General features: G+C 48.0%; 1 protein-coding gene across 3 annotated transcripts; it reads left to right on the forward strand.

Moving 5' to 3' along the window:
* The first annotated feature begins 275 nt into the window (after positions 1 to 275).
* Positions 276 to 27258, forward strand: SRPK3 (SRSF protein kinase 3). Of its 3 annotated transcripts, XM_081845796.1 has the most exons (17): positions 276 to 373; positions 635 to 722; positions 3929 to 4065; positions 4624 to 4732; positions 5922 to 6009; positions 8039 to 8126; positions 9493 to 9599; positions 10379 to 10544; positions 12017 to 12042; positions 13904 to 13975; positions 15765 to 15918; positions 16630 to 16908; positions 19251 to 19348; positions 20082 to 20189; positions 22873 to 22942; positions 23144 to 23236; positions 25006 to 27258. In XM_081845796.1, exons 1-17 carry the CDS (start codon positions 331 to 333, stop codon positions 25188 to 25190), a joined length of 1911 nt encoding a protein of 636 aa, XP_081701922.1. In that variant the 5' UTR covers positions 276 to 330; the 3' UTR covers positions 25191 to 27258. The 3 variants fall into 3 exon arrangements, with proteins under 3 accessions (XP_081701922.1, XP_081701924.1, XP_081701923.1); XM_081845798.1 differs by lacking the exon at positions 13904 to 13975; XM_081845797.1 differs by lacking the exons at positions 276 to 373; positions 635 to 722 and adding an exon at positions 3193 to 3518.
* The last annotated feature ends 146 nt before the right edge of the window (positions 27259 to 27404 follow it).

Genomic DNA, 27404 nt, shown 5'->3' on the forward strand with positions numbered 1-27404 from the left:
AGGAGTGCTCTGATGGTGTTTCCTGCTTGGCAGGGGGTTGGACTCGATGGCCCTTGTGGTCTCTTCCAACTCGATGATTCTATATGCATGTATGTTTGTATCTAGCACCTGTCACTCAGACGCTTTAGGAAACTTGCTTTTTAAAAGCACAAACCTGCCATCTGCCTCGTCTTTCTCCGCCTCCTCTCTCCCGCTCCCCGCCCCATGGAGGGGCAGGCCCGGAGGGCGCTCAGTCTCCTCCCCGCCAGCCTCACGTGGGGGAGCAGAAGCAGCTGGTGCGGTTGGGAAGGGGACGGGCCACGCAGGCGCAAGGGGCATCCCCGAGCCTGGATGGAGCTCACAGGGGCTGCGGGGGCCATGAGCAGCAAGAAAGGTAAAGAGGGGGCGCGCGGCTGCCCTTCAAGTCTGGGGGGTGCGTGCATGGGGGCTGCAGATACATCCTGGGTGGGGGAGGCAGTTGCATGGGGAGAAAAGAGGGGGCCGCCGCGCAGGTGCAGAGGCGGCGGCGGCGGCGGCGGCGGCAGGGGGCTTTCCTCTTGCACGGTCGGTCCCTGCTGCTGCTGCTGCCATTTGCAAGCTTGCCTAGGAAACTTTTGCAGGCGGAGCGCTCATTCTCCTCCCTGGCATCCCTCAGGCCCGGGGAGCGGCCGCGGCAAAAAGAAGAAGCACAAGAAGGAGAAGGCGCCTCCGGCTCCGCAGGCGGAGAGCGAGACCCCCACGGGGTGAGTGGGGCGCCGAGCGCATCTTACCTCGGGGGGGGGGAGGAGGATGCGTGTGCGAGTGAATGCGGGCGAGAGGTCCTGCTTCTGGAAACTGCAGCTCTCGGATTGGGGGGGGGGGGAATTGAGGAAGCCGGCATGACTGGGGGGGGGGGGTCAGGTTTGCGGAACAGGTTCTGGGGAAGCCGCAAGGGGAGTGCAGGGCTGGCTGCGGCTTCTCAGGGCAGATTCAGACGTGCATGTTCGGAATGGTGGCTTGAGTGGGCGGGCCAACACGGGTGTAAATGCCTAAAGCGCCCCGCTTTTCGGGGGAGCCTTTCAGGCTCTCCGCTGCCAACCTTCAAGCGGCAAGAACGCCAGTGGCATCTGTGCACGTGTAAGCGACTTTTAGTGTTTGGAGGGTGGAAATTTCAGGAAATCGGTCAGTTTCATAACACACTTTTGTCTCTGGAAGATGGCATAGTTTGCATGTGTGAATGTCCATCACAGGTATAACGCTATATATATAATCTGAAATGCAATTAAGTGGAGGCAGTTTGACTACAAGTAATTTGGGTGCTGAGAAGACCAAATCATGGTTATGATTTCCATTTCTCTGGCAAGGGGGAAAATGATGATAAAACTAATGTTGCAACTTAAAACATATGAGCACTTCTACATTGCTTCATTGACATGTAAAGCATGTAGGAGAGCTGGTCGAGAAAGTAATTCAGCTTTCTGATGATGAAGGCTCAACCCCCAGTCTTCAAGGCAAAACCTGAGTAGGAGTGGCTGTGTTTGCTCACTTTAGGACCTTTACCTCTTCAACAACGATTTTTATTGTGAGCTTCCGGGAGTAAGGAGCTTCGGTTTTTGCTCGTTGTTGTTGCCTAGACAAAAGCCTGTGCCATGATAAGTGTGTTAGGCTTTTAAGAGGCCTCAGTTCATGAACGTGGATTGGATATCTTTTGCACCAGGATGGCTGTGACAGACTAGTAAATCCAAATGACTCGAACAAGTGAACCAAGCTAGATCCCTCAATATGTTGTTGGACTTCTAATTCCATCATCCCTTACCACTGGTTGGGACTGATGGGAGTTACGAGTCCAACAACATCTGGAGGGCACCAGGAGAGGGAAGGCTCCCCTGAGATAAGATAATTCCTGCCATCATCTGAAATTATTATTATTACTATTATTTTATGTATATCCTGCCTTTTTCCCAAACCGGGACACAAGGTGACTTACGGATAAAATAGAAACAGGTAAAAAACATGGGGAAAACTTACTAAACGTTAATAAAAGTAAAACAATTTGTAAAACAGATTTATTAAAAATATAGATAGTTACAATAAAAACATCACAGCGGTTCCCAAAAGCCTGTTGAAACAAGGAGGTCTTCACCTGGCAGTGCAAGGACAACAAGGAGGGAGCCAGTTTAGCTTCTCTAGGGAGGGAATTCCCAAGTCTGGGAGCAGCCACCACCGAGAAGGCCCTGTCCCGTGTCCCCACCAAGCGTGCCTGTGAAATTGAGTTTATTGACTTCCCTTTTTAAGGCAAGTGCCACTTAAAAGAGTGACTGCTAATGGAGTAGTGCTGGTGCTGAGGCCTTTTTAGAGGAATGAGGCTCCCTGGGGGTTGGAAATGGTGTTGTAGGTTACTGGGTGGATGTACAGTATCTTTTTCTTGGTGCCTTTGGAGAAGGTTGCCTCTGAATCTGAGTCAGATGCCACAAAGGGGGAAAAAATAGGTTGTTTGGTTCTGTGGGGAACATGCTGAACCCACAGCTTAGATCATGGGTAGGCAGGCCAGATCCAGCCCAATTGCCTTCTAAATCCGGCCTGCGGACAGTCCAGGAATTAGCGTGTTTTTACATGAGTAGAATGTGTGCTTTTATTTAAAATGCATCTCTGGGTTATTTGTGGGGCATAGGAATTCATTCATTTTTTCTCCCAAAATGTAGTCCGGCCCCCCACAAGGTCTGAGGGACAGTGGACCGGCCCCCTGCTGGAAAAGTTTGCTGACCCCAGGCCTAGATCATCTTGCTGTGCTGATTTAGATTGCAGATGGGGATTACACGATTAAATAAAAAAAAGGATATCCACATAGGAAACTAGCAAGCTACGGCAAAACTGTGCTAAAACTCCCCTCCCATTCTAGGGAGCTTTTCGTTTCTTTTCCATGGGAGAGCAGGCAGTCTTGAGAGAGAGCACCTGCCGCGGTTTGGTCTGGACCTGGGGCCTCCTGGTGAGCTTGGCCATGCAGGGCTGGCCGCTTCCGCTGGCCGGTCTCATCCCGCTCCCCTCGCCCAGATTCCATTCCCATCCAGGGCGGCAGCTGCCGGGGGCCATGGGGCTATTTTTAACCCCCCGCCCGCCTCTGGTGTCTCTGTGCACATTTGGGCTCTGGCGGGGAGGAGGGTTCTGAGCTCACAAAGTATTAATTCCTCTTTTACTAAGGAGGGGAGCATGTGGACAGATAAGGTGCCCAGCTGCCGGCATGCTTTGCTGAGGCAGTCTTCTGTCTCCATCCCAGGGCCTGTCACTCCAGCCTGGCTTTCACGCCAGAATCGGCAGCTCCCGCCCAGATCTGGGAACTTTGCTCGGAGAAGTATCTTCTCCCTGGGGAACGCGTCAGGAACAGAGCAGGTCTTCTCCCCTTGCCCTCCCCCCAAATACACACCTTCCTTTGACAAGAACTGGAAGATCAGCAGAGAAAAGGGTGCCAGTTAATTTCATTTTATGCCTGGCCACTCCGAATCGCTTCCCTGTGTATTTTTGGAGATGGGGGAAACGATGCAAGAGGGACTAGGAGGCAGTAGGTATGTCTAAAATTATTGTGAAAGGAGGGTGGTGGTGTTATTTTATTTTATTGTGCCATTGATGTGCATGGCGTTTTACAAAACGATATAAACCTAACAGAGAGGTCCCTGCCCTGAGGGGCTTACTCTCTGAATTTTGACAGAGTGGGAGATGGGAGGTTTAAGAATATGAGCAAATAAAAGTTACAGTTCCTTAAACTTTCTGTTGGGTGTGTGTGTGTGAGAGAGAATTAATGCCCGTGTGGTTCGTCCTCTCCAGAGGTGACTCTCAGGTTGGAAGCAGGCAAAGGATAAACAGCTGCTTATAGAAGCGGGATAAACATGAATTAAAAAGTAAATGACATCATTGGGAATTGAGATGCTCCTGACAAGTCTCTCTTTCTCCCCATGCCCCCCCCCAACTCTTCCAGGCCACTGAGTCCCTCCTGCTCAGATGACGCTCCAAGCACCCCTCCAGTACCCCCCCTGCCTTTCCCTGCAGTGATTGGAGGAGGACAGCTGGGATCTGATGATGAGGAACAAGAGGACCCCCGAGATTACTGCCGAGGTATTTGGGCAATGTGGGGAGTGGGGCAGGCTATTCTTCCCCCAAGCTGGGACAGATAAGGGGCTTTCTGTTCGGAATTGTAAGCGAGGTGGGCAGTACTAGATGCTGAGAGCAGATAAACAAAGGAAGGCTGCATTGCCTTCATGCCCTCTGCTTGTTGAGCTTCTAAAGTTGCTCTTGTTTCCAGCAAGACAACCCAGAGAGCTAGACCCTTGGTCTGGTCCAGCAGAGCACTCTTCTATGCCCCTAAAGAATAACAACAAAACTGTTTAATGTCTTTAGAAATTGCCCACATGCAGTGCTAGAACATGGGTGAGAAACCTGTGGGCCTTCCAGTGCTGTTGAACTACAGCTCCCACAATCCCTGACCTCTGGCCAGGTTGGCTGAGGCTGATGGGATCTGTAGTCCTCCAAATGCTGTTGGACCGGAAGTAACCCACCGCAGCGCTAGGTGCACCATGGTCCAGGGTGGCAATTGTGCTGGGCCAGGACGGGGGTGTTCTCTGTGACTCTGGCAACTGGTATAATTAACCTGTCTTCCCCTTCTTGCCTTGCTAGGTGGGTATTACCCGGTAAAGATTGGGGACCTGTTCAACGGGCGCTACCATGTGGTGCGGAAACTCGGCTGGGGGCACTTTTCGACTGTCTGGCTTTGTTGGGACATTCAGTGAGTATGGCGGGGTGGGGAGGCAGGGGGGCATGCTTCGTTTCTGTCCCCTACCAGAGAATTAAGAAGTGAAGGCTAGTACAATGGACTTCACTTTCCTGAAAAATGGAAAAATAAAAGGCAGTGTTTTCTGACTGGTCAGATTATGGAGCAACAAAGGGAGGCTCTGTGAAGCGAGGAAGAATTAAGGGAAATGGAAATACTCAGGAAGTGATTTTTATACCATATACAGTGGTACCTCTGGATGCGAACGGAGCTCTGGAACGGATCCTGAAGTGAACGCAACCCGCGTCTGCGCGTGCGATGGTCGCGATTCGCCGCTTCCACACATGCATGTGACGTCATTTTGAGCGTCTGCGCAAGCGGCGAAACCCAGAAGTAACGCGCTCCGTTACTTCTGGGTTGCCGCAGAGCGTAACTTGAAAACGCTCAACCTGAAGCATATTCAATGACTGTACTGTAGATTCAGAGCAAGGAGAAGAAAAAGAGAGGAATGTGCTGAGGGCTTATATGATCATGATTGTTCTGCTGCTCTTGAGGGCTAGAAACTTGCTTAAATTTAAACTTGTTGTCATTGTGGTTATTAGTTTGCACAAAAGCCCATTTGAGCCTTTGGAACCACACATTGTGTGCATTTTACCCAGTCTAGGTCCTTAGCAGGAGGACTGATAAGGCTGGAAATACAAATCCAGAGTGTATTCACAGGATTGTAGCTTCTTTATTCCAAAGTAGCCAACGCCTTCAGTAAGAGGCAAAGGGGTGGGGGCAGAAACTCAGCCTTTCTTACCAGGCTACTGATTGTTAAGTAAAAAATAATTGTTGGGCGTAAAGGGATTGCCTAATCTGTGTTCACAGATCTTGAAAAGACCCATGAGGATGGGGGGGGGGGGTCCCTGAGTGTGTGTGGGACAAGGAGAGGGTGGGCATGGTAGTCTCAAGTGTCTTAATAGCAGAGGAAGTTGCTGTTTCCTACTGTAAATTGTTAAGTATTCCCACTTTGCTTTTATGAATTGGTTATTATTATTATTATTTAATCACTACTATGTCTTTAACTTGTTTTATCTGAGAAGTCTTGATGCTCCTGTGGAGATACAAAGTGGGGGGGGGCAAAATTTAAAACAAAAAGTGGAAAGGGGGAAGCAGGACTAACCAGTCCCTTCCTTCTCTGTCTCTCCCCTCCCCCCGCAAGGCGGAAGCGTTTTGTGGCCCTCAAAGTGGTGAAGAGTGCTGTGCACTATACAGAGACGGCCGTGGATGAGATAAAGCTGCTGAAATGTGTGAGTTGTCCTCCTTTCCCATCCCTTTCCCAAGTTCTGGGGGCCCTGTCCCCTCTCGAGGAGTAGTGATTAAATAAAAGGAGAGGAAGTTTGTGAGATTTTGGCATACTTGGAACCCCTTCTTCTTGGGAGCCCTGAGCCACAAACTACCGGTCCCCATGTATATGTGAGTAGATCATGGCACTCTCTATTATTTTATCTAATCCCTTGGAGAGCCTAGGTGAAGCACCCCTACCTTGGATCCATTTGCTCTGTGTATCATCTAGATCCCACCCTTTGCTGTCAGACGCAGTGTCCTCTGTTCCCTTAGCCAATCTAATCTGATGCTCTGCATATGACCTGGACCACAACTTCCATCAGCCCCAGCAAACACTGGGTGCTGGTAAGGACTCATGAGAATTGCAGTCCAATATGTCTGGAGGGCATCCCGGATTGGGAAACAGCATTCAAAACTCCCATTGTTCTAGACATATTTTGCGACAGGGAATTTCACTAGCGCGAGCAGTTTCTGAGCTCTGGCGCAGTACTGCACCTAAGATTTCAGATTAAAACAGCAGAGTGAGTGGAAGGAAAGAAGGATCTTTTTCTGCCTCCCCACTTCCAGCTACTCTCTGAAGACTGGAGAAGAGACCCTCTTAAGAATATTAGGGGGGATGGGCAGGGAAAGGACTAGACCATGTGAAAAAGGAACATAATATTTTAGTTGCAGTTCATTCATTTTTAGATTTGTGTTCTTGTTCTAAAAAAGCGTGCCTAGACATTTCATTGTTGCGTCCATAACCCAGGTTTAAGGTGCCATTTAGCTTCTAGCCTTAATATCTCAGTTTCTAACACTGTTAAGAAAGGCTGCCTTAGAGCAACATGAAAAGTACTTGTCTACAGGAGAGCCTACTCGCAGCTACCAACTCGGAGCAGAGAGTTTGGTTTGCTACTCTGACATTTGAAGTAGATTCCTAATAAACATTCCTTCTTCCCCATCCCACACAAAGACACCATTTCCCTATTCTAAACAGTGTTTCTTTGTGGAATATTGTTTGGAAATAATAATGGGTTTGACAATTTGGTTCAGCTTCTGATGCCCGGCTGTAGGGGAGCCCTTGCCATGGGCATAGCCAAGGGGGGCAGCTCCCCCCCCCAATCAAGTAACGAATAGAAATACTTAATTAACTGACCAATTGTGTCATTTCTGCCCCCCTAACAAAAGTCCTGGCCTCCCTAACAAAAATCCTGGCTATACCCATGGCCCCTGACATCAGAAATACAGTGGAAGTGTACCCAAGTTGAGGGGGGGGGGTTCAGCTGTGACATCTATGATTTAAAACAGCCTCCCAAGGATGGTTTCCCTGGCTCTATCATTGCTCACTTGTGGATAGGCAAACAAAGGCAGTTTTATTCCAGGGAGCTTTTGGAGACTTATCACTCTTTATACTGGTTCTGCCTTTAGGGTTTTTAAAGTCCTTTTTTGGACTGCTTTGTGGTTTTACTTACACCCCCCCTTTTTCTATAATGTTTTTATTTATATTGTAAGTCCCTTTGAGTGGATCAGGTGGGATATAAACCCTGAGAATTTTTTTTTTTTAAGTATGATTGGGATTGTACAACTTCATAGTGCAGTGAGGGATTAGACTCCCTCACATTAATACAAACTCACTACGCTTTGAGTACTAGCAAAGATTCTATTGTAACCTACCCATTCTTCACACGGGGCCTTTTTTATTTCTAGGGAACATTTAAGCATTCCATACTTCACCTCCAGCCACATAGGCCCCACACATCTTCCTGCAAGGTGGGCGGTGGGATTTCAATTAGAAGGATTTGGTTGGATCAGAAGCCTGGCCAATATCAAGGTTTCTTGGAAGGACGCGCCTGCTAGAGTGTCCTGCTAACGAGTTATTTACCACAGATGCTACATCTCTGCATTTTTTATCTCTAGGTTGGCAACTGGGGAGGGTGGGCCGTTTTGACCCAAGGGCTTCTGTTGATGACTCTGATCTAGGATGTGTCATTTCCCCCCTTTTTTACTCTCCAGGTGCGAGACTCTGATCCCTGTGACCCCAAGCGCGAGAACATTGTCCAATTGATTGATGACTTCAAGATCTCAGGGATCAATGGTGTCCGTATCCTTCCACAAGCAGGCCCAGAAAACCAGAGGTGCTCCTGTTCAGATTGTTAGGAGCCACTATTGACTTCCAAATGTATGGTTTCTGAAGGTATCTCTTGGGTGAACGTCTAGCTCAGGACAAAGCTTTCTCTGCTACTTCTTTGACCAGAATGGTGTGGTGGTTTTGTTGGGGAAACATTCAAAGAGCAGTACCAAATTCTTCACACAGATAAAAAGGTTGCATATTCAGAAGAAAGTTGACCTTGCAACCTGGTTTTGTATGCTCAGGAATGTTTTTTCTGTGGGGGAGCGTTCAGTTCTGCATTCTGCCTCCTTCTGTATGACATGATACAGTCCAGAGACAGTTGGAGCAAGCAATGGACTTTCTGTTTGGATCAGGCCTATGAGGATGGACATAAACAGTTGCAGTCTGCCTTAGATGATTTTATTGTTGAACAGAGGCACAACTGTTGTTAGGCTGCACCCCCCAGGTCATGTCACTGTCGGATAAGAATCATACATTGGCCTGAGATGAGTTGCAATTTATTTTTGCTGGGAAGATGTTTTTCCTCTCCCCCCATGATGGATGTTTGGAATGTCGCATTTACTGTAGCTGTGCAGCGTTGAAGGAATATATAGGCTAGTAGCTGTGTGTGACACTTCTGATGATGACCAGAACCTTCTCCAGTATGCAGACACACACACACACACAGAGAGAGAGAGAGAGAGAGAGAGAGAGAGAGAGTGTCACACACTGACTTTTTGGTAGCTTAAAAATAAAAATTGGTGACTGTGCTCATTGCTATTCCATTTTTCGTAGGAGTTCTTATGTAGCCTCTTAAAAAATAAATGGTAAATAGGTGTGGACATGGGAAAAGCCAGCAAGGCTCCCTGTCCTCTACAATTCCCTGCCACATTTAATGAATAGTTCTGTGTTCTGTGTTCTGGCTGTGTGCTCCCACAAGCCTCGGCTGGCATGACCAGTTGTCAAGGATGGTGGGAGTTTCAGTCCACAACATCTACCTTATTTAATTAGACACAAAGCAGCAAGCATGCAGTCATTCCCTGCAGATAATGCTACTCCTGCTATTGAATGAGATGTTCTGGAAAGGAATCCCAGTTTTGTGGTCATGTGGAAAGTTGCGTGGTTTTCACACAGTGGCCAGTTGTCAATAGGCGAATGTCTCAAAACATCTGTATTCAGTGTTCTCCTCCTCACTGAATACTGGCACAGTTTCTCTTCCATATCTGATTTTAAGACATTAAAACACCACATTAGTAATATGGGGGAAATGAGGGTGGTCTTAGTGTTCTGATACATCGCTCAGACCTAGGGAAATCATTTTATCTTACTGTGTCTCCTTGACTCGACCTCTGCCCAGATGTCTGCATGGTCCTTGAGGTTTTAGGACACCAACTATTGAAATGGATCATCAAGTCCAACTACCAGGGACTTCCTATACCCTGCGTCAAGAGCATTCTACGCCAGGTAAAAAGATTTATTTTAAATCCAATTGGGGGGATCTTATTGTAGCATCAAGATCATTTCAACCCTTCTTTATTTAGGCTGCTCAGATTTAGGTTACTTGTATTATATTCAAAATCACTGGGAGGTTGAATCAAAAAAGCCACACAACTTGGGCAGGAATGAAGGTGCCTGTATGTTGGGGATGGGGGTATCATATCATTGAGTTCTTTCTGGAGTATAGTTTTAGACCACCAGTGGGGTATTGCATGTTGTATTGCTTTCCATGAAAGAAAAGAAAACTCCAGTCTCTGCATATGGAAAGCTAGACCAGTGTTTCCCAAACTTGGGTCTCCAGCTGTTTTTGAACTATAATTCCCATCATCCCTGACGGGTGGTCCTGCTAGTTAGGGATGATGGGAGTTGTAGTCCACAAACAGCTGGAAACCTCGGTTTGGGAAGCAATGAGCTAGACCATTGCGGTGAAGGTTAGACTAAAATCATCCAGCTTGATGGGAGGGGATTCAGGTGAACAGAGGAGCATGCGTCTATTTGTTGAAGAGAGGCTGGGGCCTAAGGCAGTCATGCCCAAATCTAGTTCTATCTAGAGGCTGATACTGCACACTCGTCCTTCCGCTCTTGAAGAGGATTCTGTATCTTGAGCACATGCACCTGATCCATGGTAGTTAACAAAGTTCCGGGCTCTGAGGTTCCCAGTATAAGCTCTGTAGTTCCTGATACCACAACCTCTGTACTCGGAAACCCTTGAATTCTCCCATTTGATCATGCATCTCCCTTCCCAGGTATTGCAGGGCCTCGACTACCTCCACACAAAGTGCAAAATAATCCACACAGACATAAAGCCAGAGAACATCCTGCTGTGTGTAGATGAGAGTTACGTGCGCCGCCTGGCAGCTGAGGCCACTGTCTGGCAGCAAGCTGGGGGCCCGCCCCCCTCTGGCTCTGCAGGTAAATAGTCACATCCCCCCCATGTTCTTTTAATCTTTATAGTGGCACGTCTTCTTTAGAAGGAAGAGGATAATCCCCGGCTCCATTCTCCTGTCTGCGTTAGACAGGCAAGACCAGGGGTTGGCAAGTGGAAAAGTTGGAGACTTTAGCAAGAAGTCAAGGAAGCATCTCTTTCCAATTGACTTAATAACTAATTTTAGTGCAGTAGTGCCTGTGTTTGCGTTTACTGAACTGTGACTAAATTATAAATACCCAAGACACCTCTACATCGTTCCATCCTTATTACATACATCATGATTATTATCGGTCTATTGCGATGTTTAGCTAGTGATACATCGCAGTGTTGCCAACCAAGTATTGCCCAACCCTACAAGACATATGGGTGAAGTTGGATTGCAGGAATCAGAGTAGTATGGAGAGAGACAACAATACAAGTCTAGCGATGCTAAATAAATCAAATTGTCCAGGGAATCCTTGGCAAAGCATAAAACAGGAAAAACTTTGACTGAATTGTGGAGTGGGATAGAGGAGAGTCAACTGGGAAGATGTGCAGAAAAATTGAAGCTGCAATGGTTCGTGAAGGGCTAGGCCCCTAGTTGGCAACTATTTACTCTTTATTTACTACTTTAATACAGAGATTGCAGGCATACACACAGGGTTGCTTCCAATGTTAATCCTACTCAAGAGTAGATCTACTGAAAATAATGGACCTAATTGAAGCATAGCTCTGTTAATATAACGGAATTCAATATAACCTGCACTCTCCCTTTGCAACTGAATTGTCAGAAAGTTGCACCGCTCTTGCCATCACTTTTCCCACCTAGACTCCTGCCTCTCTGACTCAGCAGATGGAGGACCCGGCTGGTGCAGTTGCCGATCTCCAGGCAGCAGCCTTAAACACAGTGCAAAAAGAGTTTGTGTGTGTGTGTGTGCATGCACATAATTGAGTAGAGCAGCTCTCCCCAGTCTCCCTACTTGTCACAGAAGGCCACGGCTGTGTGTCACTCCAGTCCATGGATAAGGAACCTGTGACCCTCCAGATAATGTTGGACACCAGCTCCCATCAACCGCAGTCAGCATGGCTAATGGTTAGAGGGGGAGGTTTAGAGAGCAGTGCTAAGGAGTATTTGCACAGGAACTCAGACTGTACTAAGGATCTCCAGAAGTGGTGACTGCACATTCAAGGCCAAGCAGGGTAGACTTGTAGGATGATTGATGGGAGGAAAGGAGAGGGCAAGAATCACAACGTCTCTCTGTGGGCCATGGACTACCAGCCATGGCCTAGAATGTCAATCCACCTTCACTAGGCAGTTTGGCTGCCTCCCACATCCTCTCCCCTATTTATCTTCACAGCATTACTGATTGTTGTTTGTTTGCCTTAGACTTCCTGGCTATTGGATTCTGGGAATCATTTCTGTCTCTTTCTCTCCCTCTTTTCTCTCCTCACTCCATCTGTGCACCTCTTCCCTCAGTCAGCTCTGCACCCCAGGAGAGCCTGGTAAGTCTCCTCTTGGTGCCACTACCCCTTTCAAAGGTGGTGGAAAAACTAAGTTTAGAATTGGTAATTATTATTGTTGCTGCTGTTTTCTGTGGCCTGGTGTGGATGGATGGGCCTCCCCCTGCCCCCTGTTTTGCAGTTCGCATACAAGGTTCTCATGGTCGCACCTGTATTTACCAACAGTCCAGGCTTAACGGGACCTAGCCACAGACAATTTTTCACATGTGCCAGAGATGTCTGCAGCCTTTACTGGATACAAAAACCAAGTGCAGAGAGAGGCAAGAGCCTTGTGTGGGTTGTACTTTGTTCTGTGTGGCACACAGTTAATTTAACTGTGGCACTGCCCTGCAGTGTGAAAATGCACCTGTGCATTGGCCTAATCCTCTCTCTGGGAGGGCTCACAGCTCAGTAGAAAAGCACATGCCAGTCCCTGGCATCTCCCATTAAATGGAATGTTTAGCAGATGATGGAAAAGGTCCAGGGAGCTGCTGCCAAGCGGAAAAGCTGATACTGAGCTGGAAGGACAAAATAGTCCGACCTGCTCTAAGGCAGTTCCCTGTGTTCCAGTCATTGTGCCTGTGTGGTTCCAGTTGTGTCACTTCAAAGAAGGGTAGAAGTGTTCATGGGAAACATAACGTACACAAATAAGGCAGAGACAGCACTGCAAATTCATTTTTCATTTTAATGTGCACACACATTTGATAGATAGACAGATTATCCCAGAAAAGTGTACCAGATTTGATTCCTCGTTTCTGAAATGTCCCCATGTTGGGACTGGCTGAGGACTGGCTCTCGGCCACTTTTCCAAGATTACACTTCAACTTGTAAAGCCATCTGATGATTTCCAAAGACTCTGCACTCTCCTCTGTGGACACTCTTTGCTTACCTGCGCTGCCTCTCACACTTCTTTGGGTTTTTCCTCTTTGGCCTTTCTGTAGCAAATCCCAAGCAGGGACAATGCACTCTCGATTCTGCCTGTGCCAGTAAGGGGGACAAGAATCCATGCAAGTGTGAACACAAAAAAGGAGACAGTTTCGGACCAGGGAAACCACATCTTACAGCTAGCCTTAGAGAAATCAAGCAAGCCAGTTCTTTTTTGATAGTCCACCAGAAGCCAGCCAAGAGGAAATGCAACCAGCTTGACCACTTGCTTTCTTAACAGACACAAAGCTGCTACAAGATAGAAGTTCTTTGGTTAATACAGCAGAGCCTTGTATATTTTGACTTGTTCCCTCCTTCCATTTTCTGTACAGATGGGTTCATATCCCAAGTGCCATGATGCCGGTATTTTGTAACATGACTTCTATGTGCACATGTGAAGGGGATAGAATATTATTCTTTTTATTATTAAATTTGTATACCACTCTTCATCTAAAGATCTCAGGGCAGTGCACAGCATAAAAATAAAAGATAAAACATTAAATACATAATAAAAACAAGAACAAAACAAACAAACACTTTTTAAAGGATATGTGATGGTAATCAGCCAATACAGGTTTATGGGCTTGCATGTAGATAAAAACCTTCCTTTAAGATCGCATAATTCCTGACTCGGTTCTTGCTGTTGCTGCTGCCGCCACATTGTTATTCCTGCTGTTCTGTTGTGTTAGTGCTGGGTATAGGGCATTGGTTGTTGCTCAGCTTTGCTGGAAAGACAAAGGGTCATAATTCATATGCTCATCCCATAGCATTTAGTTGTTTATTTTGCCCACCCAACTCCTGCTTTACTTTTCCACCTTAAAAACGCCACTTTGCATATATCCTCACACACACACAGATTTGCATCCCTTTTTGCTTGTGGAAGTGCAAGATGGTGTCCTCTCGCACACCCATTATGGTTTCTTTGTCTTCTCATTCCCAGTTGCATGCCCTTCATGCCTTGTGTGTGTTCTCCGGAGTTCATGCTTCTGCCACCGAGCACACCCTTGTTTCTGTACGTCATTTATTTGTTCCTGCGCCTGCTTTTGCTTTAACCCAGCCAGGCCTAACCCAAGACATTTTACTACAGGGGTGGCTAAGCCTTTTGGGGCAGAGGTCCATAGTGGCCCATGGCCACCCTCTGAGGGCTGCATGGTAAAATGGGCATGGCCAGATCATTTATTTCCATCCAGAGTAAGGCTCTTCCCTTGCTTTATTCTCACAGATTCATTCCATTGGTAGTTTCTTTATTTTCTTCCTATTATTTTTTAACTGATGATGTGTTCCATCCAAAGTCAGGCAGTTCCATTCCTTAATCTCCCCAAACTCATTCTGTTTGTTTGTTTTTTTAAAAAACTGATTTATTTCCCCTTATTATTCCTTCAGAGTCCCTCTTTTCCCTCCCAGATGCATCTCATTTGCAATTAATAGGTTGTGCTAACTTTCTTTCATTTCTGTTGTTTCTATTCACTTCACTTCTGTTCACTTCTGGCTGTATTACAGTATTTCTCCCATTTTGATTTCCCACATTGAGAGATCATTAGTCATCACAGTGGGATAAACAGTGCAATCAGCCACGCGCAGGAGGGAAGACAATTGGTTGTTAATGGGTAGGGCTGTTAATGGTGCTCCTGGAAGCACTGCTTTAGAAAGCAGTGAGGTGCTTGGGGAAGCCCAGTTGCAAATGCCCAAGTAAAGTTAAGGTTTTTAGAGGCTGGGTGGCCATCTGTTATGGATGCTTTAGTTGAGATTCCTGCATTGCAGGGGGTTGGACTAGATGACCCTCAGGGTCCCTCCCAACACTATAATTTATTGGTGGGGGGTGTTGGGAGTTAAAAGCTACAATGCCTGCAAGCCACCCACAATCTCTTGATGCGCTGTTTGCAGCCTGCTGTCAGCCACCCCTGGTTTACTTAAATAAGCAGCAGCTCCATGCAGTTAGCCTTCACACACACACACACACCCCCGATGCTTTGCAGGATCACAGCAGATGTTGGGCCCCAATATTTGAATTGTGCACAATTTTCTTGACACCCCTAAATATATTATCAGTGAGGGACCACTCTCTTCTACAGTTGGTCTGGCCCAGCTTTTTTTATAGGCCCAGCCCTTGCAGGCCTCAGCCCTCACTCTAATCCTTCCCTTACATTTGGCTTGTGCCTTTACATAAGTCCTTGTTTCCTTGTAGGACTAGTGTTCAGTGAGGTGTTTGGGCCGTACCACTGTGGTGGGTGCTCACTTGAGTAAAATGTTCCCGCATAAATAAATAACTGCACATAGAAAACTTAATGTTTTGGGGGGAAGGGCCTTGTCCATCTTGCCTTCTTCCTCGACATGCTAGTTTTTGTGTGGCAGAAATTATTTTGTTTGGGGTAGCATTTCAGTTAGGAGAACCCCCATTTGTAACCAGAAACAGGCTGACCACTAGGCCTCATTTGCTCACTTGCTCTTGCATCTGCTCTTACAGATATGTAATGCCTTTCTTCTTCTTTTTGCTACATCTTCCTCCTCATTCACCCCTTGCCCACCCCCATTTGTTTGCACACAACTACTCTCTTGCAAGCTGTGTGTTTTGCTGTGAAATTGCACCCCGCTCCTTTGGGGTTCTGGCACTGCCCACTGACACTTTGAGTTGCTTCCTGGTGATTCCCTTGGTTTGTTCCTTCTCCTTCTCCCCTTCTCTACCCCAAACCTCAGGGCCTGCCATGGGGCTCCTTTGCATGCTCTCCTCCCCCCCCACTTTCCCATGCAGCCCTGGAATTGTAAGTAACAGGGCTGTGACATGGGGTCATCTCATCTCCCAGAATGGGAAGCTTTCGAAGAACAAGCGGAAGAAACTGAAGAGGAAGCAGAAACGACAAAGTCAGCTCCTGGCAGAACGGCTCCGGGATCTTCAGCAGCTGGAGGAACTGGCGACCCTGGCAGCAGGAGATGCCAGCGAGCCCACGGCAGATCCAGGTGAGGTTGGGAGAGGGAAGTCGGCTGCTGTTGGGTGCAGCTGGTTCTCTTGTGTGGTCAGGTCTGGAGGCTTGACAACACCCCCTCCATCTCTGCATACTTGCTCTCACAGCCTTTTGCCCTTCACTGCCTCCCCTACACTTGTATTCTTGCATTTACATTGCCTGTTGTTTGTCCCTGACATTTAGATGGGTCCATTTCACGTGCCATCAGAATAAACCATAGTTAACGTTTTATTGTGAATGTACCTGTCTAGGATGTTTTCCTCCTCCTTCCTAGCGCACGGAGAAAATGAAGGCCCCTGGCTTGGCGTTCTGTCTGAACCAGGGATCTTACTCTAAGCAACCCATGACTAGGAACAAAGATTGGTTTATCATGGTAGTTTGTTTGGAGCAAAACAAATGGCGACTCAGTCCATGGTTGAAATGTAATGTTAAGCCCAGGGGTGATGGTTTGTTTCCCCCCAATACTAGCAAGAAGCAGCAAAGTGAGCCCAGTTGCCTTGCAGTAAATAGTTTTATTTTTGAACCTTTTACATCCTGACTCTTGAAATGGGATGTAGTCACCTCCTGATTCTTACCTTTTTGGTGCCCTTTCACCCCTTCAGAAACATATAATGCAGCTCTCTTTCTCCTTTTCAATCAGTGCTGTTCGCAGCACACTCTTTTATGATACCAGGAAACCCTGACCCTCTTCTTTCCTCTTCTGTAGACCTGCCTGGCGGAGCCCCCATCATGGTCTCCACAGCTGGGGGGACAGAGCCCTCAGGGGGCTCTCTCGCTTGCAGCCCCCAGAGTCTGACATCGTCTTCTGGTTTCTACACACACAATGCCTATGACAGCTGCAACGGGCACTCTCCACCAGGCACAGCCAGCCGCCATTTCAGCCCTGACTCAGCAACCTCCGGCTTCTCAGGATCCCTCTTCTCTGGCTCAGCCATGTCAGGTGTCTCTAACCAGCGGGAGCGTGGAGGGCTTCTCTCCCCCAGCAGTGAGTATCATGAGTTTACAGGGGCAAGATGACAAAGGAGCCATGTAGGCCCAAACGCCCAACTGACTCTCTCTTTGGCCAGAGTTTTCTAAAGTTGTGATAGCAGAGGCAAACCATTATTCTTAATTAAAATTGGAGGCATCCTTCAGTCTTATCACTCCAAAGAATTAATTTTAAGGAGAATCACCTGTGCTTCTGTATTAGTCACTGTTGTGTATCCTCCTTCTGAGCTCAGGTCATTCTAACTTTGGAAGTAACTGAAAGACTGATAAAGAGATGTGACAGAATTCATAGTGGGAGCTCTACCGTAAAATGTGACCATTATGCAGTGAAATACAGTATTTTCTGCTTCGAGCACCAAAGTGTTTTGGGCTGGCATTTTTCAAGCAACACTTGTGCTACTTATAGGCTTTTTGGTTTAGTGAGTGGACAGGAGATAGGCGTTCAGGTGGACCTTCCTTTTGTTTGTTGGCATCTGTCTGTCTCAAGACAATGGAGTGTGCTTCTGGGGGTGAAGTCAAACTGCCAGAGAATCACTGTGCCTGTGTCATGGACTAACTGGAAGCAGAGGAGTGGGGGGGGCACCAGCTTGGGAACCCCCAGGGGAAGAAGCCTCAGAGCCAGGGGACTGGTGGTGGGATGATTATGAGGGGTCAGCGGGAGAGGAGGGAGAAGACTAGGAGGAGGTGGTGTCAGGAGCTGAAGAGGCAACACGGTTTAGTGAGCAGGAAGAGGCTGTGGCAGAGAGCAGTCTAGAAGCAGAGGCAGGTCAAGAAGCGAAGTGGAGGCAGGCTGCTGAAGAAGCCAGGGGGTCTGCCCCTCCTGCTGTGACCAGCTCTCCTCCCCCTGGTCTCCCAGAACACAAAGAGGGCAAAGCAAAGAGAGACAAGATGGAGGAGGTTCAGGTTGCTGGGGGAGGAGAGCAGTGGGAAGGCAGAGATCTTCAGTCCTCACAACTGCCTCATTGGGGCAAGATCTACTGGGAAGAGTGGCTCTGATCACTAGGCCTGAGCTGTTTTGGTTTCTTTGAATATAGTGTTACTGTATTGGCCTGAATATAAGCCTCACTTTTTCTCAAATTCCAACCTTACGGTATGCAGCCAGGAGCACTGGGCAAACAGCGCCCAGAGCGCGGCAAAGCAGCACCCACTCCGTGCATAGTTCCCCGTCTCCTAAGGCCTGGAAGAGAGAGCGTGAGGAAGGGGAAAGGCCTCTGGCAATGCAGCGAAGCTCCCTCCCCCACACAGTATGCAGCTAGGAGCAGTGAGGAATGGAGCGGCTTATATTTGGGTATTTTTTCTTTCCCCCCCTCCAATTTTAAAGGTGCGGCTTATATTCAGGTGTGACTTATATTCGGGCCAATACGGTAACTTCACTGACACCAGGTGTTTCATTGCTGACCTGCTCCTGACTCCGACTCCTGACAGTCTGCTGTGGCTGCAGAGACCAGTAACTCGTAAATGCTGCCTGCCACACTGTGTTAGCAGCACTGAAGTGACCCCTCCATGGTGCAAGACAGGACAGTACAGTGGTACCTCGGGTTACATATGCTTCAGGTTACTCCGCTAACCCAGAAATATTACCTCGGGTTAAGAACTTTGCTTCAGGATGAGAACAGAAATTGTACTCCGGCGGCACAGTGGCAGCAGGAGGCCCCATTAGCTAAAGTGGTGCTTCAGGTTAAGAACAGTTTCAGGTTAAGAACAGACCTCCTGAACGAATTAAGTATGTAACCAGAGGCACCACTATATGTATGGAGGTCCTGGGCTACCCAGATGTCAAGACCCTGCACTCAGCCTCATTGATGAGATTCAAAGGAAAGCAGAGCACCAGCGTGGCTGCAGGAGTTGCTGGAAGGAGGTGTATAGGGTGCCATCCAGCCATCTTGGGGACTCCATTCCAGATTTGTGTAGGGTTTACTCCTGAGCTTTTTCTTCTCCCAAAAATATCCTGCAAACCAGTGAAAGTTTAGGATCAGAGTTTCCTTCTAGAGAGGCTACCTTCTTATGTTGACGAGCCCCATCTACCCCTCACTTCCCTCTTCAACATGTGCAGAAACTGCCTTATTGACTACTGGACCCACTCTTGGTCTCGTCCACTCAATCTGCCAGAGCCTGTCTTTGCATGCAGGGAAAGTTCCTAACTCACCAGGGGTTTGAGACCCATCAACTACCCTCACCTGGTTTAGCTGGCCGGTCAAGTGGTTACATTTGAATAGCACAACTGTTAGGCTAAACCAATTACTACCCCTTCAGCATCTGTGGATGCCCCATAAAAGTGGCCTTTGAAGGACTGTTTTGTTTGTTTTTCACCTGATTTCCTGCCCTGGTCTGCCTCTGCAGCTTTTGGTACCTCTGAATTCCTGGTGAACCCCTTGGAACCTCAAAATGCAGACAAAATCAGAGTGAAGATAGCAGATCTGGGAAATGCCTGCTGGGTGGTGAGTTGTTGGAGCGCATGTTCCTCACACCTCCTGAAGGGAGCAGATCTGGTGGGGCTGTCTCTCGCATGGGGAGTGGAATGTGGTGGCTGCACAGAAGAGACTGGGAGCATGTGGGCTGTTCGGGGACTTGAAGCTATGGGCACCCTGTATTTCCCACGTAATGTATATTTCTGCATTTACACTCTACACAGTTTTTGCTTCAATTTTTACTTATTGTGCTGTGGAAATTTAAAAGAGACGAGCACCCCCCCCCCCACACACACACTTCTTTTCTTCAATTGAAAAGATTCTGATCATTTCAAGCTTCAATGGGAAGGCAGCAAACATATTGATATGTTTTATAATTTCAACATGTCCAGCTTTTAAGGTTCTTAAAAAAATTAAATGAGGGCTCCATATAGGGAGTACATGGATTGGTGTCTTGGGGAAAGCTGCCAAGGAGGAAAAATTACATGGGATTTAGTAAGGAGTGGCGATGGTGGCAGTGGTCTGCCTTTTGGAAGGTACATGTGGGGTTAAGTAGGGCTCTGCTTTTGGTGAGCAGCACATATATGCTCTGGCTTAGGAAATGGTAGTCACAGTGGGAGACACACACTGGATTGGCCAACAGGCCAGCTGTTGAAGAGAGCATGGGATGTGGGTTCTACATGTGCACATATGCACAAGAGAGCATGTCCATGCGTACATAGGTATGTCACAGGGATGTTCCTCACACTCTCAATTTCCTCAGCACAAACATTTCACGGAGGACATTCAGACTCGCCAATACCGGGCACTGGAGGTGCTAATTGGTGCCATCTACAGCACTCCTGCTGATATCTGGAGCACAGCATGCATGGTAGGTTCACTGGGCTCCTTCTGCTTCTTGTGCCATATTCTGGTGGTGGTGGTGGCAGAGCTCGATGTCGGTTAGGGTTTTCAACTGAAAAACACGTCCACAAATGTGGTCACCATCTCGCCATTGGTTAAGCATATTCTTTTATTCTGGCAAGTCCAAACCTGGAGATGTGCAATGTGGGGTCTTGCTGACCATGCACTGAATCTCAAAGGCACTTGACTGTCAGTCACAATGTTCATATGGAACTTCCAGCTTCAGAGGCAGCATGCCTCAGATTAATACCTGTGGCCAGGGAGCTAAAGCAGGAGGGAGCTGTTGCACTCATGCCCTTCTTGTGGGCTCCTCAGGGGTATCCTGCAGGAGACAGGATGCCGAACTCGATGGGTCTTTGGTGTGATCCGGCAAGGCTCTTTTCATGCTCTTTTGCTGAAAAGCAGCAAGGTCTTTCTCTGAGGCTTTCTGGGTTCAGACCAAACTAAGCCTCCTGGTTTGGCTATGCGAGGCTTTGTTTTGTTGGAATTGAGTACAGTGGTGCCTCGCAAGACGAAATTAATCCGTTCCGTGAGGCTCTTCGTATAGCGGTTTTTTCGTCTTGCGAAGCAAACCCATTGACAGCTTAGCGAATTAGCGCTATTAGCGGTTTAGCGGCTTTTAGCGATCAGCTGTTAAGCGGCTTATCAGCAGATCATCTTTTAGACTCATCTACCCATGTACTAGGGGACGCAGGTGGCGCTGTGGGTAAAACCTCAGTGCCTAGGACTTGCCGATCGTATGGTCGGCGGTTCGAATCCCCGTGGCGGGGTGAGCTCCCGTCTTTCGGTCCCAGCTCCTGCCCACCTAGCAGTTCGAAAGCACCCCTAAATGCAAGTAGATAAATAGGTACCGCTTTATAGCGGGAAGGTAAACAGCGTTTCCGTGTGCGGCGCTGGTGCTGGCTCGCCAGATGCCGCATAGTCACGCTGACCCACGTGACCCGGAAGTGTCTCTGGACAGCGCTGGCTCCCAGCCTCTTGAGTGAGATGAGCGCGCAACCCTAGAGTCGGACACGACTGGCCCATACGGGCAGGGGTACCTTTACCTTTTATCCGTGTACTATCTGAAACCAAAGGGGTGTATTGGTTGCCAGATGTGAAATATTTTAGCATTATTTTTAGCTCTCCTACCCTACTAAAAATCAGGCCGTCCCTTTTGTCAGTGTAGTGACTGTTATTTGTCAAGATACCTCCCGCTTCCTTTGCAGGCTTTGCTTGTGTGGCTGTGTTGCCAGGATGAGCTGAATGTTAGGTGGTTAATGAGATATAAATATACTTCCTTTGTTGCCAACCCTATTTACAGTCTAATAGCCGCACATTTAAAATCCTAACACAAAACAAGTACTTGAACCAAACACACAAACTTTATGCTTCTGACCTTTGCCCTTCCTGTGCTTTGCCATTTTATGCTTCTTTTGAAACCAGTCTGCCTGGGCAAAGGAAGCGTGGCTTTTGGCAGGGACCCGGCTCCACCCAGCAGCTCTGGGGCTCCTGAGAGGAACCCATTTGGCATTAAGTTTAAGAGGCGCTGAATACAAGCCCCGCTGGAACAATCGGAAGTGCACTTTAAGCCTCCTGGCTTTGCAGCTGCATCTTTATTGCCCCCCCCCCAACCTGATGTTGTATAGCACACTGAGTGTGGGCAGGGGGATGTGGCTTGGGGGAAAGTCCGGCTTGCCCGTCTCACAAATCGTCCACCCTGAGGCTTCTTTAAAATGGCTCCTTGTGATGTTTTTGTCATGCAATTAAGTCATTCCCATGCACTTGCTTTCAATGAAGTTTCCTCCAAAGCTGGTGCGATTGCCGGAAAAGAAAAAGTTTAAGCTGCTTGGGATACACAGACATATACACATATATAATATGTATAATTCACAATTTCTTTGCACCAACATCTTAATATCAGCACGTGGTAAAATCTGATAACGCGGATTCTACATGACTCTGTATGGCGAATAAGCCAGCCCTGCAAGATCCTCACTCTCTAGGCTCCTTCTCTGTCCTGCCTGCCTGAGTTTGATGCATGATAGAACAAATATTCAGATGTCTGTCATTGGTTCTGCCAGGTTTTCATGGCAGGGTGTGTGTGTGTGTGTGTGTGTGTGTGTGTGTGTGTGTGTGTGTGCAGCAGATAATTCTCTTTGCTTCTTAGACCAGTGAGTATGCCAACTCAAAAACCTTCTCAAGAGGGTTAGGCAATACCACATGAGCATTTCAGGCCTTGGGCCTGACTGGCTGCCATGTAGTTCCCACCTTTGGCCAGAGGTTGGCACTGGCATGCAGAACCACCTAGGTCCTGGTGTTTAGGTGATCTGAAAAGTCATAACGGGCCATGGGGAAGAGGAGAGATTTCTTAACTGAGAGCCAGCCCACCCATGAAGCATCTGCCTTAGGTGGCAAAGGTGCAGGAGGCAGCACTCTGCCTGCCCCACTGTTTCCGTCGCCACCAGAACACCAGGTTTCGACGAGAGGGAGGTGTTCCAACGCACAGCATTGCTACTCATCTTCCCCCCTCTGGGGTAGAGAACTCAAGCAGCAAGGGCTTGTGGAACACTGCGTGTGGGTCTGGCAGAGGAAAGCCCATTCATGTGTTGAAATGGGATGGGCCACCCCTGCCTTAACTGCATAACCTGATGATTCTCTTTCTTTGACAGGCATTTGAGCTGGCTACTGGCGATTACCTCTTTGAACCACACTCGGGCGAGGACTATACCAGGGATGAAGGTAAAGAGCTCTCACTGGTTGAGGATGCTGTGTATGAGGCCTGCCTAGCCAGCTGGGCTTAAATCTCTCTCTGTGCTCTAATCTGGAGGCATGGTTGATGCCAGAATTTCACAACAGGCCTGCTGGAACTCTGGAGGCGTACAGAGGGGGGAGAGACTGGGACACGCAGGCCCTGATGTCCCCTCCTCTTTTCCTTTTCAGATCATATTGCCCACATTGTTGAGTTACTAGGCGATATCCCTCCGCACTTTGCTCTTTCCGGGCGCTATTCGCGCGAGTACTTCAACAGGAGAGGTAAGTTAGGGAATGCAGCCTCTCTGGGTTGCGAGGATGTTGTTCCAAGTGGATGCTTCCACAACACATCTGTATCATGCTCAAAGGCTGTCAGGAGGAATTGTGAGGGGTGGGGAGAGCATGTGTGTAAGAGAAGTTGACAACAAGAAGCTGAAGGAACTGTGTGATCATGACCACTGGAAGGAAAGAAGTTGTTCAGGCAGCTGAGATTTTGGCCAGAAAAAAAACCAGGTTTGTGGTGAAACCTAAGGCTGGGAACATGTCGACATTTCTGGGGAGTCATTAATAGGTTCTGCCTACCCTGCCAGTGGTAAATGTCATGAAGGTCACAGCATTTGTTGTCTGGGGTGTCCAGAATCAGGCTACCTGCATGCACAAGCAGCCCCTTCCGCAAGTGGCTGGTCGTTTAAGTGCAGCCCACATTCTCCGTTCCAAGTAACGTGGAACAACTTACGTTCATTTGGGCTTGCCCAGCTTCTCAGTGGGTTGTACTCTGCACTTTCAGTCTGTCAGTCACCCACACCTGCCACCTCTGGCAGCCACTTCACCTCGTCTTCTTTAGCTAGACAAGGTCCACAGGTTTCAGGTGGGCACCTACAAACAGCCATGAACAGCTAGTCTTTTGTCCTTCTTCATTAGGGTACAAGAGTGTTTGCTGCATTGCAGAACTCTGTGGTCCCTCAACCTTTGTCATCAGTACTAAGAGTATCTGGGTAGTGATTTGGGACTGTTGTTGTTTCTGCACGCCTTTTTTGCCGTGTCCACCTGTCTGTTCTTTTTCTCTCTTTGCCCAATTGCTGCTCATTCAATGAATCTGGCCACTGATGATGTTGACGACCATTAGATGGAGGAGTGGTCTATCAGTGGTAGCTAAATGGAGCCTCAGAGTATAAGATGCTGAGTCAAGAGGGCTGCTACCTTCATGCCCTGCTTTGGGGCACTTTTTTTAGCTGCTGGGGGAAAATGAATGGGGACTACATCAGAGGAAGCTCCTACAGTTTAGCCAGCTTCTACTAATTACATACCTTTCCTGCTCCACAGAGAGAAACAGCATGAAGGCCCACAAAGGATACAGGATCTAGAAGTTTATTGCACACTCTGTTTATTGCATAATAAATTACTGTTTTGATCATATTAATGCTTTCACTTCTGGGAGGCTGGGCCTCTCCCCAAGAGATGCAGTGTGGGTGCGCTGTCAGTTATACAGTAGCAGGGTGGGATTAATAGCATAACTACCACCACTCTGGGCAATCTTTCCCACACCAAGCACCTCTATGACAATATATTAAGAGGTAAAATGTGATGATTGGGGCTTATGCAGGATGATCCCAGGGCCACATTGCATGTTCTTTTCAGAACAGGTGTATGTTTTCCATGTAGTCTGTCTAACTTTGGAACAGGTGGCTGGCCTGGATTGGGATTGTGCGCTGCGATCTCAGGAGCATAGAAGCTGAATGTGGCTTTGGGCATCATGCTCCACTTCCTGAGGTGAAAGTTTCTAGCCCTTGTACTGTGACAACACAGCTTTAGAGTGTGTGAGCAATGCCTGTTGAATATGATGCCCACTGTTCAATAACTCTTTGCCTGTCCCCATGACTAGCCAGGCCCAGAATTAATTTCACAAAATAAGAGATAAACCAGGCACGAGTTTGGTTTTCCTTGGTGCAGAATTTTCATTTCATTTTACTTTCCTCCAGTGCAAAGTACACACAGCCCGAGATGGGGTCTCTCCACTAACCTTGCCCTTTTTGTCCTCCTTCCTTCCCCAGGGGAACTGCGCCACATTAAGAATCTCAAGCACTGGGGCCTGTACGAGGTCCTGGTGGAGAAATATGAGTGGCCCCTTGAGCAAGCAGCCCAGTTCACGGACTTCCTCTTGCCCATGATGGAATACATCCCAGAAGAACGCACTACAGCCTCCCAGTGCCTGGAGCATCCGTGGCTCAACTCTTAAGGCCAGGCAGAAGTCCAGACGGACTGGTTGCTTGAAGGAAGCAGTCTTCTCGCCTGCACAAGATTTCCCTGGCATGGACCTGGTCCCATCACTGGAGTTGACAGGCAGGGGGGAAGGCTGTCTCCCCCAGCTCCTCCCCTAAGTGGACTGCATTGGAGGACTGGAGGCAAGAGGCTCTTCTCTCTGGCTGATCACAGTGGAGAAGGGGGAACTGTAAAGCAGGACTGGAACCCAGGAGCCAGGTTCACTCTGTGGTCATTTCTGAAGCACAGCCAGAAGATTCCCACAATCCCTTGCTGACTCTTTTCCTAGAAGTTGCCTTCTTGGGAGGTCTCCATGGCCACCACCTCCATGTACCCTTGACTTTTAAGACGGTTTGACTTTTAAGAATTCATTGTGGTTCTTCCTTGCCAGTTTCTCCTCCTGCCCTCTGCTCCCCATCGTTTCTAACTGGTGGGCAAAGAGAGTGGCTGTGAAGCTCCCAGCATGTGTGGGTTTGAGAGAGGCTCAGTATGTGAGCAGAGTGTGAATGATGAAAAGGAAGAAGTACGTGGATGTTCTAGCAAGAAAGCTGGGAAGGGCAGCTCTTTATGTGGTGGCAGAGAGACGCGGCAGGTCCTGGCTGGTGCCCCTACCCTGTCCCAAATTTCCATGCCAATGAATTGCAGGAAAAGTGACAATGAATGTGTGCAAAGTGACATGACCATGGCCTGGAGGTCCAGCCGTGGCACTGTTTGGAGGGAATGAGAGAAGGTAGCTGATGCAGGAAGCAGTAGAAATGTATAGGCCGTGGAGGTGAAAGAATTCGTTTTTCTGGCTTGGCTGTCAGCACCTGATGTCTCTGCACTTCACAGGCAGGTTTCTGCCAGCAACTTTGTGGTTAAGAGTTGAATGAATGGGCCCCTCCTCTACCCCAAGAGTCCTTTGTGAGTCCTTTCCCCTGCTGCCTAGGCATGGGGCATGGCCCTTAACATGCTTTACTTTAGCCAGGAGTTGCTCACAAATTTGGTATTCTAAGAATCTCAGAAGTTTTTTAAACAAGTTTCTAACCCTTGTCATTGCTAAGGAAAGATTTTTGCAAAGGGAAAGTCTCTAAGGGCAGCTTTCAATAGCTGGGATTTTTTTGTATGTTGTGAAGTCTCTTCTCCCCCATTTCTAATTGTCTTTTAGTCTTATTTTGCCTCAGTTTCCTTTTTCACTCCAGTTTGAGGTGAATGGGAATCATACTGAATTTCACCCACTACCCTAGCTGGTGGGAGAAAACAAGCTAGCTAGCTGTGTGTGTGTGTGTGTGTGTGTGTGTGTGTGTGTGTGTGTCTTTACCCACCAACTACTCCCCACAATGCGTATTTTGGAATGGCTGGCATTGTTGCTCTCTCAAACTGCTACTACAGCTCCCGCTCTTCCCCCCCCCCCAACGTTTCCTGACACTTTTGCAACTTGTGGTCAGTTTTCATTATTATGGCAGAGTGTAGCTGCTCCAAAAAGCTTGACACTGTTCCAAGCTACTTTTGTGCCTTTAGGAAGAAGCTTATCTACTGTTCGTGATGAAAGATTGAATGGTGTGGGAGTGCCCCTGTAGCATTTTCCCCAAAACATTTTGGGTTCAGAAAAGGAGGAACCACAACCAGAGGAAAGACAGAGAACAGGAGGAGGAAAAAGATGTGTGGAGCTTGGCTTAAACCCAAAGTCCCAAGTTCTGATGCCTGTCCCATGGCTATAGCACTGGAACCCAGAGTTGTGGTTGGCTATTGCATACTGCAGCCTCATACTATAAATGGGGAGGTGGTGTTGGGGAAGCCTCCTAGGTATGGCAGACAACTGGTCACAGTGCTGCCCAAGACTGGTGTCTTTAAACCAAAGTTGTGGTGCAAGAGAACTGGGCATGGGGAGAGGGAAGCAATACTGTTGCCTTGGACTGCAGTCTCTGGAACAAGAAACCCTGTCCTTGCATTAGGGTGTTGCCCATGTTGGGGAATGTGTGTGTGTTTGTGTGTGTGTGTTTTGAAGGCCCTTCTACTGTTCCAGGGATTTGAGTTCAAGACTTTTCATTAAAATGTTTGCAATAGCCTCTGCGTCCTCCTCCTTTCTAAGGACAAAGTTGGGTTTAGGAAGACCACACTGGAGGAGAACCTCTTGAGGATCAGGTTCTCAACTCCTGCGAGGGGAAAGGGGTTAGAGTTACTCCCTCTAAGGAAAGTTGTTCTTCTACTT

The sequence above is a fragment of the Podarcis erhardii genome, assembly GCF_964252035.2.
Source record: "Podarcis erhardii genome assembly, chromosome: 17".
In the NCBI taxonomy this organism is placed as follows: Eukaryota; Metazoa; Chordata; class Lepidosauria; order Squamata; family Lacertidae; genus Podarcis; species Podarcis erhardii.

Excerpts from the sequence above, each read along its gene's own strand:
- SRPK3 (XM_081845796.1), top strand. The coding sequence starts at position 331 with ATGGAGCTCACAGGGGCTGCGGGGGCCATGAGCAGCAAGAAAG. Across the intron at positions 12,043-13,903 it reads CTGCACCCCAGGAGAGCCTG|TTGCATGCCCTTCATGCCTT; the intron begins GTAAGTCTCCTC and ends TCTCATTCCCAG. Across the intron at positions 16,909-19,250 it reads AGGGCTTCTCTCCCCCAGCA|CTTTTGGTACCTCTGAATTC; the intron begins GTGAGTATCATG and ends CTGCCTCTGCAG.